Genomic DNA, 19,253 nt, shown 5'->3' with positions numbered 1-19,253 from the left:
TCTCTTCGTGTAACAAAAACAATATATATTACACTTTGCTGCTAGTAAAGTACTAACTGCTAGGTAAGCTGTGAGTGATGGTTTTCTTTTATAAGCCTTTTGGAGTAAATTTTTTCACGAGAGGAGCGCCGTGCCTTCGCCTAGTGGCGATCTTGTGAACTACTCGCGGCTATATGACTATACATGCAGTACATTAATTTACCCGATATGTTCAATCTCTGGGAGTTTGTTTTGTCGAATTTTGTAAACTTCTTGAAAACTTAGCAAAACGAACTCCCTGGAAGCTTATTTTGTCGAATTTTGTAAACTTTTCGGGAGTTCAGCAAAATGAACTCCCTGGGAGCTTGTTTTGTCGAATTTTGTAAGCTCCTCGGGAGCTCAGTAAAATGAACTCCCTGGGAGCTTGTTTTGTCGAATTTTGTAAACTCCCCGGGAGCTCAGCAAAATGAACTCCCTGGGAGCTTGTTTTGTCGAATTTTGTAAGCTCCTCGGAAGCTCAGTAAAATGAACTCCCTGGGAGCTTGTTTTGTCGAATTTTGCAAGCTTCTTGGGAGCTCAGCAAAATGAACTCCCTGGGAGCTTGTTTTGTCGAATTTTGTAAGCTTCTCGGAAACTCAATAAAACGAACTCTCTGGAAGCTTGTTTTGTCTAATTTTGTAAGCTTCTCGGGAGCTCAGCAAAATGAACTCCCTGGGAACTTGTTTTGTCGAACTTTGTAAGGTTCTCGGAAACTCAACAAAATGAACTCCCTGGAAGCTTAATCGGAGCTTTGTGCTGTATGGGAACATATATGGACATATTTTTTATATATTTATATATGTTTTATATATGAAACATTTTTTTTTGGAGGAGGGAAGATGGCGTGATTGAGAGAATTCGCGATTTAGAAAGCTCCGGAGTGAAAAGGTGGTGAGTGGTGAAGAAGATAAAAGTGAGAAGCATGAGTGGAAAATTCGGAAAGAGGAAATTGGAGAGTGATCGGTCAATTGGAGGGAAAGTAAGAGAGGACGGAGGAGAGAAGAAATGAGAAGAGAAGTTGCAGAGAATTTCGGATGCGAGGGAGATTAACATGGAGTATAGAGGCAATGTACGGGAAGAGGAGATCAGGAAGAGGGCGACAGGAGAAAAAGTGAGGATGGAAGGAATGTGGTCTGAAGGTGTGGGGAGATGGCGCGGTGGTGGAGCAGTGGAGAGGAAGAGCAGCGCCATTTAGAAGAAGGAAATGTGGACAGCAGAGACATGGCGGGTGTTTGGCGGGAGCGTAGGAAGATGTGAATAAGGTTGGCAGGAGTGAAGGGGAAAGACGGTAGCGAGTTTGGGAACGCTGAGTTCCAAAACACGTGGTCCGTCGGTGATACATGGTTATAGAAGCAGAGGCAGTGGCGGAAAGTCAGTGTTAGCGGCAAAATAAGAAATTGAGCAGAACTAAAGAAGAGATAAAGAGGACTAAACAGGGCGAGAGAAAGTGGTGAAGAGAAGAGGGAAGAAAGTGCGAGAGAAGAGAGAGATGGAGGAAATTAGGAGAGAGATGAGGAGTCTGAGAGCGAAGATGACAAAAGGACTGAAGGAGGTTAGGGAAAAGCTGAGGTGCTTAGAGGTGAGGATAGAAGTGTTAGAGGGAGAGGGAGAAAGAAGGGAGGAGGAAGAAGAGAGGAAGCCGAAAGGAAAGAGGAACTGGCAGGATGACGGAGGAGGAAGCTAAGAGAACCGGATGGTGACAAGGGAAAAGAGAAGAAGGGGTGAAGAAGACAGGAAGGGAAGAGGAAAGAGGGGTGAGGAGAGAGAGGGGAGGGAAGGAAGGAAGAAACCAAGGAGGAAGGAGAGAAGAGGGACGACAGTCAGAAGGAGACGACGAGGAGAAGAGGAGCACGGAGAAAGAAGCGGAGGGGGATGGAGATGGGAAAAGGGGTAGCGAGGGAAAAGGAGAGAGAGGACGGGAAGCATGAAGAATAGTGGAAAGGGAAATAGAGAAGAGAATGAAGGAGAGGGTAGAGAGGGAGGGGTGGGAAAGGGTGAAAGTGACAGAGAGGGAAAGAAGGGCGAAAGAGGTAAGGAGGAGAAACATAATATGGAGGGGGGTGGAAAGGGAAGGGGGGATAGAAAGAAGAGCGATAATCGAAGATATTATGAAAAGGGAGATGGGGAGAGAGGTGGAAATGGGACAGGTAACAGAGAGGGTGGGGGAAGGGGGGAATAGTGGTGATAACAGAAGTGGTGCGGGAAGAGGACAGAATGGTTACTGGAGAGGAAGGCGGATATCAAGAGGCGCTGGGAAGTAAGGATAGACGAGGACCTATCCATGGAGGAGAGGAGAATTAGATGGAGGATGCTGGAAAGGGCAAATGAGGAGAGGAGTAAGGGAAAAAAGATGTATGTGGAAAATAAGAGTATGTGGGTGAACGGGGTGGAGTGGATATGGGACAAGGAAAAAGAGGTGAGATAGGGGAATGGGAGAGGGTAAAGGGGAAGAGAACTGAGGTGGGGAAGGAGTGAGGGAGGAAGGAGGGGGGACGAATGGAAGAGAAACAATAATCAGTGTCCGATTTATATTCTTAGGAGAAGACGGAGGAGAGTGGAGAGAGGAAACCACGAGAGAGAGGTGCGAGTGGAACGGAAAAGGAAGGGAGAGAGAAGGAGGAAGACAATGGAGAGAGGAGAAAGGAAGAGAGGCCCACAGAGAGGGAGCTGGAGGAGAAGATCGAAGGAGATGAGGCCGAGGAAGCAACAGAGGTGTATGGTGGACGAAGAGTTGGAAAGGAGGGCCGGAGGAAGAAGTAAAGATGGAGGTTTGGAAGGAGAGGGATGGGGTGGCGAGAAGGGGTGGGGGGAAATAGATTGTAAAAGGTCGCATATGGCCAGGTCGGGAAATGAGAGTTAATGTATTGTAAGCGGTTTGGGAACGCTCCGCAGAGTAAAAGCGCTTTGTGACTCTGAAAAGGAAGCAATAAAGTTCTATTCTATTCTATTCTATATGAAACATTTTTTTCCGGGATTACAAGATCGCGAATAGAATAAATGTAAAAAGCGAAGGTCATATTTGATCAAAGCAGGATCTTAATGCTTAATATTAATTTATTTACTTATTTACTTAGGAGCAAAAGTATGGATATTAATTATTAATATTAAACACCAAGATTCTTTTTCGACCAAATACGGTCTTCTTTCGTTCTTTAGATAAAATCGTTTATTAATAACACAAATTTATATAGGTTAGGTTATTGAATAGTGTTTATTATTCTTAATATTTAAATAGTAGATCTAATAGTATTTAGGAAATACATACATACCCAGATGATTGTTCTACGATACCGTTCATATTTTCACAACACTTATTTCGTTTAAAACAAATGCATGAATTTGGTTATATGTGTTCTTTATAAAATTTTAAAATCGCGCGCAAGAGCAGACTTTTTCGTGGACTTGTCACGCGATTGGTAAAATTTCTGTATTTCTTAACTTTTGTCCGTGACTGTCCTTCAATCATTTGTGACGTCAACCGACGATTGAAATCCACCGACGATTGTCGATAGTACCCGTGTCGAAAATAGGGTCGCATTGTTTCTGTCGGTCGTGCAACCGATAACCGTCGGTAACGACCGATACCGACAGTCGTCAGTGGGCAAGTACAGAATTGGGCCCCTGAGTTTCTGTATTCATGTTCGGGAGATGAGCGGCTCCTAAGAACTCATGGTAAAAACGGAGAATTCTTCATCCTGCTCTCACCGACTTGAATGGGAAGGAAATGAATGGAGTAGAACCGAAAATGTTTAATTAAGGTAGAGAACTCTTTACCCCGATTTCTACTCCGGAATGCTTTTTGGATTCGGTATCCAGCGGATCGAATTGCTAGATGCCAGCGAAAAAAAGTGTCTTCTTTGATCTTTATGTGGTTTTTTATATTTCTCCAAGCGGAGGCTCGGCATTCTTCGACTGTGTCCGGTAGAATTCGGATTTTAGCCTCTTGACTCGGGATTCTAGACGGGAGCGCGCGTACGTATTGCCTGCGAGTGGTATTCTTGGTGCTAACGGTTTTATTTTGGAGCGTTTAATACTTGTTGTTTAGTGCTTGCTGACGGGGCTCTGTTATAAGTTTCAAAACTACCATTTGACTATTTATTTAAAAATCTAAAAAGTATATCAAATATAATTCAAATCTTTAAGGTTAATTTCGAACTTTGAAGTTTACTTTGAACTTTGAAACTTCGAAACTTCAATTTTTTTTTAATTTCGACTATTTGAAATTGACAAAAGTAACAGACCTAATATAAAATGTAAGAAACAGATTCAAAGTTTTATAACTTAAAAGTTTTTCAAATCTTTAAATATTTAAAATTGTCAAAAGTACTCAAGTAGAGAAAAATGCCATTTATAAGTCAAGATGACATAAAAATATAGTCATTTGTAAAAAATCAAAATGATATTATTTAATACTTTCATTGAATAATAATGACTTTAATATGACTATATTTTGACTTTTTAATGACTTTCGCTGAGAAAACGCAAATTGCTTGTGTATACAAAATGATTAAAATCTTGTGTATTGTAGATTTACCGACAATATTTACCGGTTTCATGATGTAATAGCTTCACTTACAATTAGTCGATGCAATTAATTGCAATGTGAAGTTATAAATGTTCATACACATTTATATTTGCATTCACATATGTATTCGGATGCACGTATATTAAGGAAAAATTCTATGTCGTACAAGAAAGACTGTTTAATTTCCGTTATAAATTTGCACGTAATTAAACGTAATTTTGCTCAATTCGATTCATGAACACTCATACGTGAATAGACACGACACCCGGATAACGACGGCGCCGCGACACTCACTTTTCTTTTGCTTCTAGAAGTCTGTGCAAAAGGCGCTGCACAATATGCAAGTCATATTCTTATCATGATAATATCATTTTTAAAAAGGTTATTTTGAATTTATATACTACTATTTAAAACCTAACATTTAAGTACGAATGTCGGAAGTAGACTAAATTTAAATTATCGCAAACTATAATATTTAAACAGTATATCTAAATTTTAAAATTATAATTTGATCACTTTTTGATCAAGATTCAAATGTGACTGCTGATAATTATAATGAAATCATTATGATGTTATTGTGATATTATAGTGATTTTTTGTTCTACTTAGGTAAGAACTTTAATATAAAATATATAAAAAGAAATAGGTGAACATTGTGTGAGATGTATACAAAAATTTGTTGCAATATTTAAGATGCATAATTTCTTATGAAACAAAGGAGAATGTTAAAAAAGTCTGATTTTTAGCCCACCAAAGAAACTTTAGTTCAGTGCATTAATTTGTTTAATGGGACTTATTACAATGGGAATGCATGAATATAAAATTATCATTCAAATATTTTATCAAAATAAATCCATTGATTAAATGAAAAAATCTAAGATGGCTGATTCAAAATATTTGTACTTGAGTAAAATCACATAATTTATTTTATAAAAGAAAAAATTCTAAATGTCGAATTTATGAAATTAGAGAAAATTTATTATTTAGAATTTTTTTTTTGGTATTTAAAATAGTGACTCCAAGATGATAGTATTTATATCACAATAAAATTTCATATTTAAACGTTGATAATAAGAATATTTGGCGATTATAAATCTCTGTTGCGTTAATTGCAGCATATATTCAAATGCTATTTTAACTCTTAGAATACGAACTATAAAAAAGTTACGATTTGTATGAATTTGGGTTGGCGTAACCCACAAACTTTGTTGGCTCATATCTCCGAATAAATTCAATCAATTTCAATGTTTTTTTTCAATCAAAATGAGAAAGACTCAGGATTATGATGGTCTGGTTGAAAAATCAAAGATATTAAAAGAACATAAATTTTTTTAAATAAATGAGAAAGAAAAAAATGTGTAAAAATTTACCTTTTTTTTAAAGGCTTGTATTTACTAGGAAAAGGTAAAATAATAAAAACGGTGATCAACGGATAGCTGAAAAAGTGAACTTTAAGAATCTATGGTCAGATTTTTTATTCTGTTCTGAAACTATATTTATTTGGCGATATAAAAATATTTTCTGATATTTTTTAAATATTCCTATCTCTCTCATACTAATGAAATTTAATAAAGCCCAGACTGCATTAAAATAAAGAAATTATGCCATTGATTGACCTAGGAGAATAGGTTGCATAAAAGGTAGAAAACATATATATGAGTCATTTCACGGAATCCGCATATGAAATTTGAGATTATAGTCACCGATTTTGTTTAAACTGCAGAAAAATATTCGTCAAGATGAGTTAAAACAACCTAAATTTTTTAGATTTTTAAACCCACGGGATAGTGGGGGCGCTGCTGTCATTTCTTTGACATGTCGCGTTCCGACAACGCTTTGAAGTAAATTTTCACCAATTTCTTTTTTTTTTGTTTTTTTTTAAATGTGTACATTTTTATGTAAAATTTTCTGCTCTTTCCAATAAAAATATTTCCAATTCCCTCAAAATTAAAAAAAGCATTAAAAATGATGATTTTTGAGAAAAATTCTGTTTTTTTATATCTTCCCCAAAGTTTATTTTAAAATGAATATTTTTATTGGAAAGAGCGGATTTTTTTTACATAATATATGTAGTTTATAGCTTTTGCTCTCAATGGTTAGTACCAAAATTAAATAAATAAACAAATTTTTTACTATTTTTAATTATATTTTCGTTCTTATTAATGATTTTTTATTAAGTCGTTGTACAGCCATCAATTCATTTTTATTTTTATAAAGTTCAAAGATGTTGAAATTACTTTTGCATAAGCATATCATACCATATAATTCAGAGGAATTATTGCATAATAACTCTGAGTCCCTTTCACTGTATTTTGTGTAACATACCGTTATTCTAAAGATATTTTTATTTGCTTACAAGTCTTGTAAGATAATATTACTTTATTTAAATATAAAATATATTGTTTTCTTCATCTTCTGTTGTCTATGGGTGTTGTACGTTTTTGGAGTTGGCGTTACAAATCAATAGAGCATGCTGCCATCAAATGTGCCGAGTGCTTTACGTAAGAATCGTTAAAGTGTATCGATATAAGGAGCATAATTTTTTATAACTTTTTTGCATTACTTTCGTCTTGAAATGGCATCAAAGTGCTCACAAAAAGAAATTTAAAAAATGTTTCCATCCTTTCAATTTGGATTTAAGTCGTAAGCAAACAAAAATATTTTTAGAGCCATGATATGCTACAATCAAAACAATATCAAAGTTATCGCGCAATAATTTCTCTGAATGACATGGTAGGATATGCTCATGCAAAAGTAATTTTATTATCTTTGAACTTTATAAAAATAAAAAATTAATGGCTGTACAACTTAATAAAAAATAATTATTAAAGATGAATATATAATTAGAAATAGTAAATATAATTTGTTTATTTATTTAATTTTGATTCTAATCATTGAACGCAAAAACTATAAACTACATATGTTATGTAAAAAAATCTGCTCTTTCCAATAAAAATATTCATTTTAAAATAAACTTTGGGGAAAATATAAAAAACAGAATTTTTTTCAAAAATCACCATTTTTTATACTTTCTTTAATTTTGAGGGAATTGGAAATATTTTTAATGGAAAGAAAAGGAAATTTTACATAAAAATGTACACGTTTGAAAAAAAAAACAGAAAAGAAAAAATTGGTGAAAATTTACTTCAAAGCGTTGTCAGAACGCGACATGTCAAAGAAATGACAGCAGCGTTCCCACTAATCCCGTAGGTTTAAAAATCTAAAAAAATTCAGGTTGTTTTAACTCATCTTGACGAATATTTTTCTGCAGTTTAAACGAAATCGGTGACTATGATTTCAAATTTCATATGCGGATTCCGTGAAATGACTCATATATATATATATATATATATGAGTGTATTATATATATATATATATATATATATATATATATATATACACTCACTCGAAAAAAAAGCGGTACACCTAAAATTTGTCAAAAAATCACTAAACTTCCAATGACGATAACTCCGCGAGTATTGAAGATAGAAAGGTTTCTAAAAAAAGAAATTAAAGCTTCAAATGTCTACTTTAAGAATCGATTTAGTAAAATTTTTCGTAATAATTTTTTTTTAAATGGCGTATGACAAAGCGAGAGCATGCGAAATTGAAAAATATTGGTCCGAGTTTGCGACGATCCATGGCGTGAGGCAAGTATCGCAACTTGATGGGATAAAAAGCATGCGATAGTACAGAGTTTCCCTCTTCAAAAGGCTTTTTTACTTGTCTCGATACGATGATTTTTCGCTGAGATATGCTCATTTGAATAAAAAAGCAGTTTTTTAATTTAAATGCGCATATCTCAGCGAAAAATCATCGTATCGAGACGAGTAAAAAAGCATTTTGAAGGGGAAACTCTGTACTATCGCATGCTTTTTATCCCATCAAGTTGCGATACTTGCCTCACGCCATGGATCGTCGCAAACTCGGACCAATATTTTTCAATTTCGTATGCTTTCGCTTTGTCATACGAAATTTAAAAAAAAATTATTACGCAAAATTTTACTAAATCAATTCTTAAAGTAGACATTTGAAGCTTTAATTTTTTTTTTAGAAACCTTTCTATCTTTAATACTCGCGGAGTTATCGTCATTGAAAGTTTAATGATTTTTTGACAAATTTTAGGTGTACCGCTTTTTTTCGAGTGAGTGTACACACACACACACACACACACACACACATAATTATTTAGTCGGTTACTTATAGGCTAGTTTTGTCCTTATAGGCCTTTTTTTTTTTAAACAATGAGTTAAAATTCCGCAAAAAGATCGAAAATTAGATTTTTTAACATTTTCCTCTCTTTTTACACATCTGATTAATTTTTTATTAATAAAATAAAATAATTATGTCTTAACATTTTGCTTGATAATAACAAAATAATTTTTAAACAATGCTGATTTAATTATTTTTTGTTATTGTAGGTATTATGGCCGAGTTGTAATGTACGCGATCTTGTTCTGTGGTCTGAAGTATATCTAGGCTCCATGGAATCGTCGCTTGGCATGAGAGATGACAAACAAAGAGTGACACTGATAGATATCGAAGGTGGTGAGAGTGAAGAACCTCAGGGACAAATGACAAAAACGAGGTCATATGGTGATCTTATGCATGCTCCTGATCACGCAGTTTATCTACATAGAAGGCGTAGCGACCCCAGTATTTCTATGGAGAAGTATATGATTAACTAGACTTGTTCTTAATTTTTTAGATAAATAAAATTGTGGAGAAAAACTTTAGTTTTTTTAATATAAAAAGAAATGAGACTGTGAAAATAAAATACTAATGTTTTTAATTTTCTATATTTTCTGTATTTTAAATAAAATATTTTGGAAAGACTTTCGAATAGTCTCTACTCGCATTTTAGTGAAATTTTACAGGCATGTAGTACTAAATGAAGTGGAATACCCAAGTACTAATTTGCGGAAATGTCTAATTTCTAAGAAATAAAGATTTTTTTTAAACTAAATTTTGTATTTTTCAACTGCGTATGCACAAAATCCACAGTTGGATTAATAAACCTTTTTTTTGGTAACGGAGTCGAAATTCTCATGGATACCCAGGCCTCTGGGAAGAGCCCAAATTATGCTGAATTCCCGTCCTCTGGTATAACGCGTGCTACCACGCGCCCGGGGAAGTGCAATGGATGGGCCTATCAGCTAAAACCACTTCGGATGGCAAATCAGGACAACTCAGGGGTGACCCGGAAACCGCAGACGCATTATTTCCAGATCACCTCTTGTGCTTTGGGTTCTTGTCAGGCTTACATGTCCTTGCGACAGACGGACTTCTTGCGGTCGCCCGCGGACCGAGAGGCCATCTCTCTTGGCCCGCCTTGTCCCTGGCGGATGGTGGATTCGACCATCTGAGTTTCTGAACCCGGCTTTCTTTTTAAGGTGGTCAGTCCACTACCCGTCCTCTCCATACTCGACCGTTTAATGGTCAGGGAGGGGAGGGACTCATGCTCATAGTCCTCCAATTTCCCCAGGAAGGGGGCGGAGGAGGGTTCCCTGCACCGCGCGGTGGACCCCCGCAGAAATAATCTCTTTGGAACCCCATAGCGGGCGGTAGCGTGGGGAAATGAGGAAGGGAGGAGGTTAGTCATGCCCCCCAGCCTCATATCTCGCATCCGTCGGGTTTGCCGTCATCCCTTCTTAGCCCACAGAGGCGACGCGACTTCTTTCTCTCAGGCGATTATCCGCTTTTACGATGTCTTAAGATGGGGTCTTATTTAAATAACAAAAATACCACATAAATCTTAATATTTCACCATATAAAAATAATATTGTATTTTTAATTTAACATCCTATTTTATTATTAATTAACCATAATTTACTTATAACTTTAGTTCAACCGCAATTGCAAAGGCACTAAATTTATTATTATTAATTATTTATTTCTATTTATTCTACTTATTTTCATAAATTTTAATTATTTTAAATATTAAATCTTTATATAATATTATTTAAATAAATTATTAAATTAAATCATTATTTATATTAAATAAACATAATAAATCTTAAAATACTAATTAAATTTTATATATTCAATATTTATATTAATCATATATTATCATATATATCATTCTATATTATATACTATTATATTAAAATATTTTAATAATAATAAATGCTTATTAATAATTTAAGGGGATGCTAAACTGCTCGTCAAACTTGATTGAGGTCGATAATGTAGTCATTTAGGCACGTCATTAACAAACTTTTGTATATATTTCTTTTATAGATTTAGAAATCCTTCTCCAGAATTAAAGTTTATGTATTCCGCACACTGTTATCGTCTATACTTTAATTGTGAATAAAGATTTTGGAACAAATTGTACAATTCTGTTGATAAAACGGATAGGATCCTTTTAAACACGGAAAATTTTTTTTCTAAAGTTCCTAGGCTCATTCTAAAAGCACAGTATTGTTCTTTGCTGAAATGCCAAGTGCGCCTCATGTAGATTTTATACGTACAAAGTTTAAAACTTTTATACGCAGCAAATGTTTTCACGAATCGACTACAGAAGTCGATAACAAAACTAATTAATTAATCTTTATTACTTCAAGCACATACAATGCCAAGAAGGGACTTGGTTTACATTCGAAATCTTAACCTTGCATTCATCCATACCTTATCTTATACTGGTTTAACCTAAACTCCTAATTTTTTAATCATTATTTCTTTTGACATTTACCTGTTTATTTACATTCAGTTCCTCTATTTTCCAGACTTATCTTTTTCTATATCTTATACTATATTATCTTATATATTATATTTTCTACATTTTTACATATGTTCCTTCAATCATTTAACTATCCTTCTATCTTAATCTCCAGTCGCTTCTCACTATCAAATAAACCTATACACCTATAAACCTAATGTAATGTATCTTATCTTATCTTGCCCTATAATTGCAAGAATCCTTTTTATACAACAAATCTTTTTTCTCTTCAGCATCCATTGCCAAGAAGAGAATCGTACATAGAATACAATATAATTTTACTTAAATCATTTTTCTTGCTACACACTTCCAATATTCTAATATACAATGACATAACGATAAGATAATTAAATTGCTCTACCTCTTCCATTCCCTACATACATTCATAATTCTATCCTCTCCTACTCTACTTATAATTTCTATCCCTCTACTCCACGTGCACCTGTTTCACAATCTACTATCTACTCTCTGAAAGATAATGAACCCATCGCACAACCTCTTCCCAGTCTTGCTCTCTTCGTCATATTAAATTTGTTGTATTTGTTACCCCTTATTCTTCTATTCCTCCTGTCATCCTTGTGTCCTCGAATCTTCTTTCCATCTTCACTTCTTCCTATATCTTACATTTTTCTCGTGTACCTTCTGAATTTTCTCTTCTTGTATTGTGAGCTGCTTTCAAGACCCCGATCCATAACCCAAAGGAGATCGCAACCCTTTTTTCTTTACTTTTTTCATGCAATCTACTATATGGATCACCAATAAAACTGTAACCTTTACACCTTTCCTTTTAATCCTTTACTATAATATTTCCTCTTGTCTTATCTCTGTCTTGCATCTCTGATCTAATCTTTTCTTGTTTTCGGTCCAGAAAGTCCTTTAAATTACTTTTTACATTTTACTCCTCTCTCCTACCTTTCTTTCACCTCTTCATAGCACTTATCTTTCCTCTTTTCTAATGTATACAGCCACTATCCTAGGCCCGTTATCTCTTTTCTCTACTGCATCTCTGATCCATCCTTTTCTTGTTTTCGGACCAGAAAACCCTTTAATTTTCTTTTTTCAATTTATTCATCTCCTATATTTTGTTTGCTTTTTCATAGAACCTTGCTTTCCTCTTTTTTAGTGTACAGCCATAACTTACCAGAACTAGAGTCTCCATCCATTTGCCTTTTCTACTCTTTCCTAGCGTGACCGTTCTGTAGGTAAATTGTCCTCTTATTCTTATCCTTTCTGCATTCCCTTTCCTCCTCCTCTTCTTTATCCTTGCCATTTTCATTATCCAAGGCATGTGTTCTGAGTTCACTCCTTCCTTTGTTCTAAATTTCCTATTCTTACCGAGACAATATTATTACCTATTCTATCTATCCTACACATTCTGTAACTATATTACCTTCGCTTTCATTAACATATACACTTTACCTCTTATTTTCGTTTGGTCATCTCTCTAGAACTTTCGAACGTTAACTTAACCTAACTTTCTCTTGCTCATTTCTATACTCATTCTTTCCTTATAACCCTCTATCACTTCACTATGACACACGTATCTACCTTATATCTTACCTATTCGATTTCTCTAGCTCTCTTCTAACATTCTTTACCTCTTTTTCCACTCTTCTCTCTATATCTTTTCCCGCGCACGACTACGTATTCTAACTCCTTTTCTATAATCTTTTATCCAAATTCTGGCCTTATCTCCTATTTCTACCGCGTTCCCTTCAATTATCCTACAACTTTACTCTCCTTTTTTCTCTCTTACAACTATTTTTACAACATAAATCTTGTTATTCTCATTATTCCTATTCCTATTCTCACACCGCTATTGCCACACGACCATTCACTCTCTCACTACCTAACAAAGTCCATAACAAAACTATAATTTTCTAACTTTCTTTTGTTTTTGTATGAAATTGATCGCAGCGCACCGCGTTACTATCTGTACTTTAATTTTGGAGAAGGATTTTCAATTCCATGCAATCAATAAAAAGATTTTGGTGTCCGAAAAATTAGTGATAAAACAGAGCAGTTTAGTATCTCCTTAAATTTTTTAATAGTTAAATGGGTCTGAACACTTACATATTTTGAGCGCTTCCCCCCTCCCCTATTTTATCATCTTTTCCTCTCGTTATCCCTATATCCACGGAGATGCGCGGGTTTGTCTCATTTTATTCCGCCCATTCTTCTGCCGCTTGCACTCCCCGACGCCCAAAACCCCTGGGAAAGGGGAGCAACGCCGAGAAGAATGGAGTGAGGGGGAGCATTCTCATTTCTTCTCACGCGCTTATCTGCCTCCCTCCGTGTCATGGTCGGGTCGCAGAAGGATACGAACATCCTCCATTTTTTTTCGTTTTTGATTACGGCCGCAATGATCGCGGGCAAGGACAGGTCGTCCATCCCCAGAGCCGCAATGAGGCCATCTTTTTTCACCGAGTGGCCCTTGCATTCTTGCAGAGTGTGTTGCGCGGTGTCGCTCTTTGCCTTGCATTAGTGACAACGCTTGTTTTCCTTTCCAATTTGGCACAGGTAGTTTCCGAAACACTATGTGTCTGGATACCACTTGCGTCACGTGGAAGGTCACCTTTCTGCATGCCCTTTCCAACCACTTAGCAAGGAGAGGACTCACGGCTGCGACGGTGCGGCGGTCGTATTGTTAATACGTCAGCAGTTTGCTCTACCAATCGGCCACCAACACCTGCCACTTCTGGCGTCTAAGGCAAACCCTCACTCGTGGTGTAATAATCACTCTCCTCGCCCCACGGAGCTCACGCTGACGCCTGTACACGCGTGCCCTCATAAGCTCCCAAGGGGGAATCCCCGCCAGGATCGCCGAGCTAGATTAATAAACCTTTTTTTTGTTTTGCGAGGTAGTGAAAAATCTTTGTTATGGTCATAATGAGAGAATAACCGTTTTTGCATTTATAACTCCCTTTGACCCCCAGGAGTCCAAAGATACCCAGATGCCCGCACACTTGGATAGTGTGAGATTCTGTGTGTACATCGCTGTAGATCCGGGACAGTGTCAGCTATTACATTAATAGGGGACTCCTATTATCCGTGGAGACACATTCTCCTTTTATTATACGGGTATTTCGCATACATTATAGTAATTAAACACTTAACAACATATTAATAACACAATCGCTTGCTTCATTAAATAGTAGTATAGTATATTGCTTATACTATAACATATCCCAGCTAACCATTTGCTGCCAAATTGTCAGCAGACTGCTAAAAATTTCTTGCAGAATTAGGCTGCCAAAACCATGGCCTACTGTGTCCTCGAGTACGCTCTAATTGCAAGCAAAAATTGTCATCAATCCTGATATCAAATTGGATGCAACACCAGAGCAGATCTGTTATTGGCAGTACAATGACGGAGAACCCCGCACAAAACAAATGGAAAAGGGGATACAGTCAAATTGGCTGAAACTGAGGTATATTGTAGTTTATAACATCCTGATCAAAAGTCCTCATAGGCACTAAGTCCGAAAATGGCCAATTTTCGAGTTATGAAGGGTCAAAGATTGAAAATATCAATAATAAAATAAAAAGTGCAGAAATCGATATTTTCAATCTTTGACTCTTCATAACTCAAAAACTGGCCATTTTCGAACCTAGCGCTTATAAGGACTTTTGATCAGGATGTTATGAACTACAACATACATCAGTTTCAGCCAATTTGAGTGTACCCCCTTTTCCATTTGTTTTGTGCGGGGTCCTTTACGTAGCAAATTGAGAACAGATGTTGCAAACTCACAGCAGATTTGCGCCAAATATGCAACAGATCTGTATTCAGAAATGACGACAGATTTGTTAAATTTTTTCGTTTTCACAGTTATAATTTTATTTGAAAATCGATGTAAGCAATCTTCTGGGAAGATTTATTATTTCGGGAGTAGAAATAGATTGAATAATTTACTCCACTCCCTCCTTAGCACATATTTCCTATAGGGGGGCCTTAATTGATCTATCTGTTTTCTCCCTTCATATCGCAGTTATATCATCTATTTGAAGTGCAATTAATATCACTAAATTTCTTGGAGTTAAATGTCACTCCAAAAAAATGAAAATATTATCAGTCCTGTATTATAAAAGTATAAGGTGGCGGTCCTCTGCCACATCAGACACCTCCGTAGGCGCAGTGAAGGAAGGTAATTTTTGCTTACCTTAGTCGTACTGCGAGTGGTCTTTGTGTAGCGAGTTGGCTGCATTTTACTCCAGAGAGAGTAGGCCGCCTATTGACGGTGCCGCGCTTTTTATTGCCAATTTGACATTTCGACAGTTCTGCTGCGTTTCTGGTCAATCTGTCGTGTAATGCACAAATGTTGCATTTCTACAGGCAATTTGCTGACATTGTTTACACTTTGGTGTTTGTTGTCAATCTGTCATCAATACTTTTAATAAATCTGCTCGCAGTTCCCTATTATTTTGTCATGTATTCTGACAGACATTGCTAAATATTTGCTGAATATCTGCTAATAGTGTTTGCAATGACAAGATATGTTTCTCATTTGCTGCCTTTTTGGAAACAGAATCTGTTGCCAACATTTGTCACAGCAGAAATGGGGATAGTGATATATTATTTGCATATTTATTAACTAGTTTAAAATTAGCTTATTAATTTAACTTATTTCTACTTTATTTTAACTATATCTTACAGCGCATCTAAATTATCTACTTGTATCTAGTTTTTAATACACCTGTTTTGGGGAGGCAAAACACTACCCAGAGTAAATTTCCCGTATTTTGGCTCGGGATCGAGGGTGCACCGTGCTCCGGATGATACCTTGCTATCCGGTTTCACCCCTCCCCCCCCCTGCAAGTAGATTAATAAACCTGATCTAATTTAACTTAACCTAACCTAACTTAACCTTAACTTTTAAACTATTTTTTTTGTTATTTGACATTTTGTTATTATTTTTGTTAATAATAAAGTATAACTGTATCTTATAATTATAGTTAAAATGACTAACCTTAACTATTTTTATTATATTTTTTATTAAAACAACCACGAATTATCGCGAATAGTGTGTCACGACACGAATAAATTGATTCGCGTCCTTTGAGATTTCTCGAAAAACTTGTCGACCATCGAATCAGTGTGAATGACGAATTGCATATGACGAATTTTCCTTTGTATTATTCACGAACATTATATAAATTACGAATCACGAATCACGAATACGCGCATAGTGTGGCGCTAGTATAAATTTTTTTCTTACCAAATTTGTAATACTAAATAATGAGTCTATATTACACTAAAAATAGAAGATACCAAAAAGATTAGCAAGATACGGTATTCTACTAAATCGTCTCCTTAGATATAGCTTACCTACAGCACTGCCTACTGTGTCAAGCATTGGCTGCTGGCGACAGTGGCTTAGCGCTTCCCTCGGTGCGCTCTCATTCGTACAATTTGAAAAATTAATATCTCGGCTATTATTGGAGATATCCAAAAACTATAATAAACTTTTATGTTCACTTTAATCTATTTTTCTAAGCGTTGAGCTAAAAAAAAGATACTGAAAGCTTAAATGTTTGTTTTTGCAATAAATGTAAGCTCTGCTAAAGGCGGAAGTGGAATTCTACCCATCTCCCCGTACCATCTTTCTGGCATACACTCGTATTAGAGTTTTGGTTAGATTAGGTTAAGTATCAAGTGTACAATTTTGCTTCCGCCGTTTTTTTTTTCCGAAATTTGAGGCTTTATCGTGAAAAACTGGTTATACCTTTACGATTTAAAGTATTGTCAATCGCTGGCCGGTATTGTCAATCTACTTTTTCTCATTTTTTTGGCAGCATACGAATCTCGCGTCGAAAAAACTGATCATCTTTTGAGATGATCCACGAATCGATTTACTTTTTTCACTTCTTTATAAGAACGGAAGTGCTGGTCAACCAGGCCGTGTGTCATTGATCGAAACAAGTGATAGTCAGAGGGAGCAATGTCCGGAGAATACGGTGGATGGGGTAGGACTTCCCATTTCAATGTTTCCAAGTATGTTTTGACAGGCTTTGCGATATGGGTTCGAGCATTGTCATGCTGCAAAATCACTTTATCGTATCTATCGTTGTATTGCGGCTGTTTGTCTTTCAGTGCTCGGCTCAAACACATCAAATGTTTTTGATATCAATCGCCTGTGATTGTTTCAGTCGGTTTTAGTAACAAGCTCATAATACAATACGCCGAGCTGGTCTCACCAAGGGACCGTGTCCGATTTTCGACGTCAAAATTCTTGAAGCGTTGAAACCACTCTCGGCACGTTTTTTCACTAATAGCGGCTTCACCATACATATTTGAGAGCATTCGATGAGCTTCAGCCGCAGATTTCTTTATATTGAAGCAAAAAATTAAAATCTTCCTCAAATGACAAGAATTTGGCTCGTGAGCTGACATTTTCAATCGAGAATAACTTTATGATGCAGACACAAATCGACTAATATTTCGATGGTGTTATGTTTACAAATGCGTAAGCTTATTGTATGATGTCTACGATCTATTTATTTCGACCACCACTTACCGCTGCAGTCATTTATTGGAAAACGGCGGAAGCAATGTTGTACACCTAATAGATTAGTTTAGCTGTCTAAAAGGCTAATCTTACGCATGCTTACGCAAAAAAGACACAAAATTTGGAGAAATAAAAAATTTAGTATTTTAGAAACTAGATGTTTCAGCAAGTTAGCACTTGTTGAATTCGACTTCATTTAGTAAATACTACATGCCTGTAACATTTTATCAAAATCGAAGGTAGGAGTTATTCGGAGGTTGAGCCAATATTTTTTTTTAGTGGGGATCCTCGTTTAGAAGTAGGTTCCCAAGGAAGTAGGTTTTTCTTCAATTTTTGTAAACAACTTATAATTAATGAATATTTTTGAAACTTAGGGTGTTTTATTCAATGTTTTAACTACACAAAAAATTTTATTTATAATAAAGAAAGATTTCTAATTGGTTTTATAACCGATGTATCCAACGCCTTCTTGCTGGAGGTGTCTGTTGGCGTACGTGATAGCGGCCTTAATTTTAGTCTGAAACAAAAAAATCAAAGTATGTCAAGTCTTATGCCAACACCTTTTAGATGAACCTAAAAAATTATGTAAATGCTAAAAATTTAATAATTTTTTAAGTCTTTGAAAGAAAATATAACTTTTTGCCTAAAAATTTTGTCTTTTATTAGTGAAAAACAATATAAAAACTTATTTTTATTAATTTTTTAGATTCATCTAGAAGAGAATTTAATAAATTTTTGAAAAAAATTTGGTTTAACTCGATCCCTTAAGTAGTTTTTTTTATTATGTATGTCAAGTTGAAAAATACGAATTCGAGAAAAACGCGTTTAAAGTTTTTGTTAAAGAAAAGTAGTAAACTCAATGCCATCTGAAGCTAATCAGCCATTCCACGAGCATATAATATTTTTTTCGCTTCTTTATGGAACTGATTTTGCAGAATTAATTTCCATTCGAGCTGTTTGGTCCTCTCTAGTACTGCTTAGACTGCGATGCTCTCCTGTTGCGATACGCTGATTATTTCAATAATTTTTGCACCAAATGTTTTGAAGTACATCATTTTTATTTATTAAAATTTATCGAGAGATGATCCGTTAGAAAAGTGCTTAGGAGGACACACAAAACGAGAGCTTTAAAAAGGTAAAAAAAAGAAGGAAGAGGCCAGTCCGTGATCTATTATTGAGTCTCCGACTACTTGCTGCGCGCGCTCGGCGTCTCTGAACTGTAACTTGCATAATTTGAGATTTGCTCTAAAATTTTAACTGTATATTTTTGAAAAATATTACTATCGATTAAACTAAAAAATTTTTTTTTGATTTTGTGAGCCATATAAACGAGAACTCCTCTTAATAATTTTTTTTTCCCGAAAAATATGGAAAGATACTGAAAATTTATTTAAAAGAGTACCGTAAATATTTTGTTTTTTTATTTTGTAATAAGCGATTTGCAAAAAGCCATTAATAGATATAGTTAAGAAGAAAACTA

At 35.5% G+C, this 19,253-nt stretch overlaps 1 protein-coding gene and 1 long non-coding RNA gene across 7 annotated transcripts in view; both read left to right on the top strand.

Annotated features, from left to right (window-relative positions):
- Nucleotides 1-19,253, top strand: part of LOC105831889 (myotubularin-related protein 3) — a 199,634-nt gene that overhangs the window by 128,713 nt on the left and 51,668 nt on the right. For all 6 annotated transcript variants that reach the window (XM_036293108.1, XM_012672341.3, XM_036293107.1 and 3 more), the window contains one exon: nucleotides 8,965-9,215. In XM_036293108.1, coding sequence (XP_036149001.1) covers nucleotides 8,965-9,215 — 251 coding nt within the window. The remainder of the gene's footprint in view (nucleotides 1-8,964; nucleotides 9,216-19,253) is intronic.
- Nucleotides 495-5,898, top strand: LOC114254781. The gene is made up of 2 exons (XR_003626092.2): nucleotides 495-1,465; nucleotides 1,502-5,898. It is a non-coding gene; the product is annotated as an uncharacterized LOC114254781 (long non-coding RNA).

The sequence above is a fragment of the Monomorium pharaonis genome, chromosome 10 (assembly GCF_013373865.1).
Source record: "Monomorium pharaonis isolate MP-MQ-018 chromosome 10, ASM1337386v2, whole genome shotgun sequence".
Lineage (NCBI taxonomy): Eukaryota > Metazoa > Arthropoda > Insecta > Hymenoptera > Formicidae > Monomorium > Monomorium pharaonis.
This window is presented reverse-complemented; position numbering and strand designations above follow the sequence as displayed.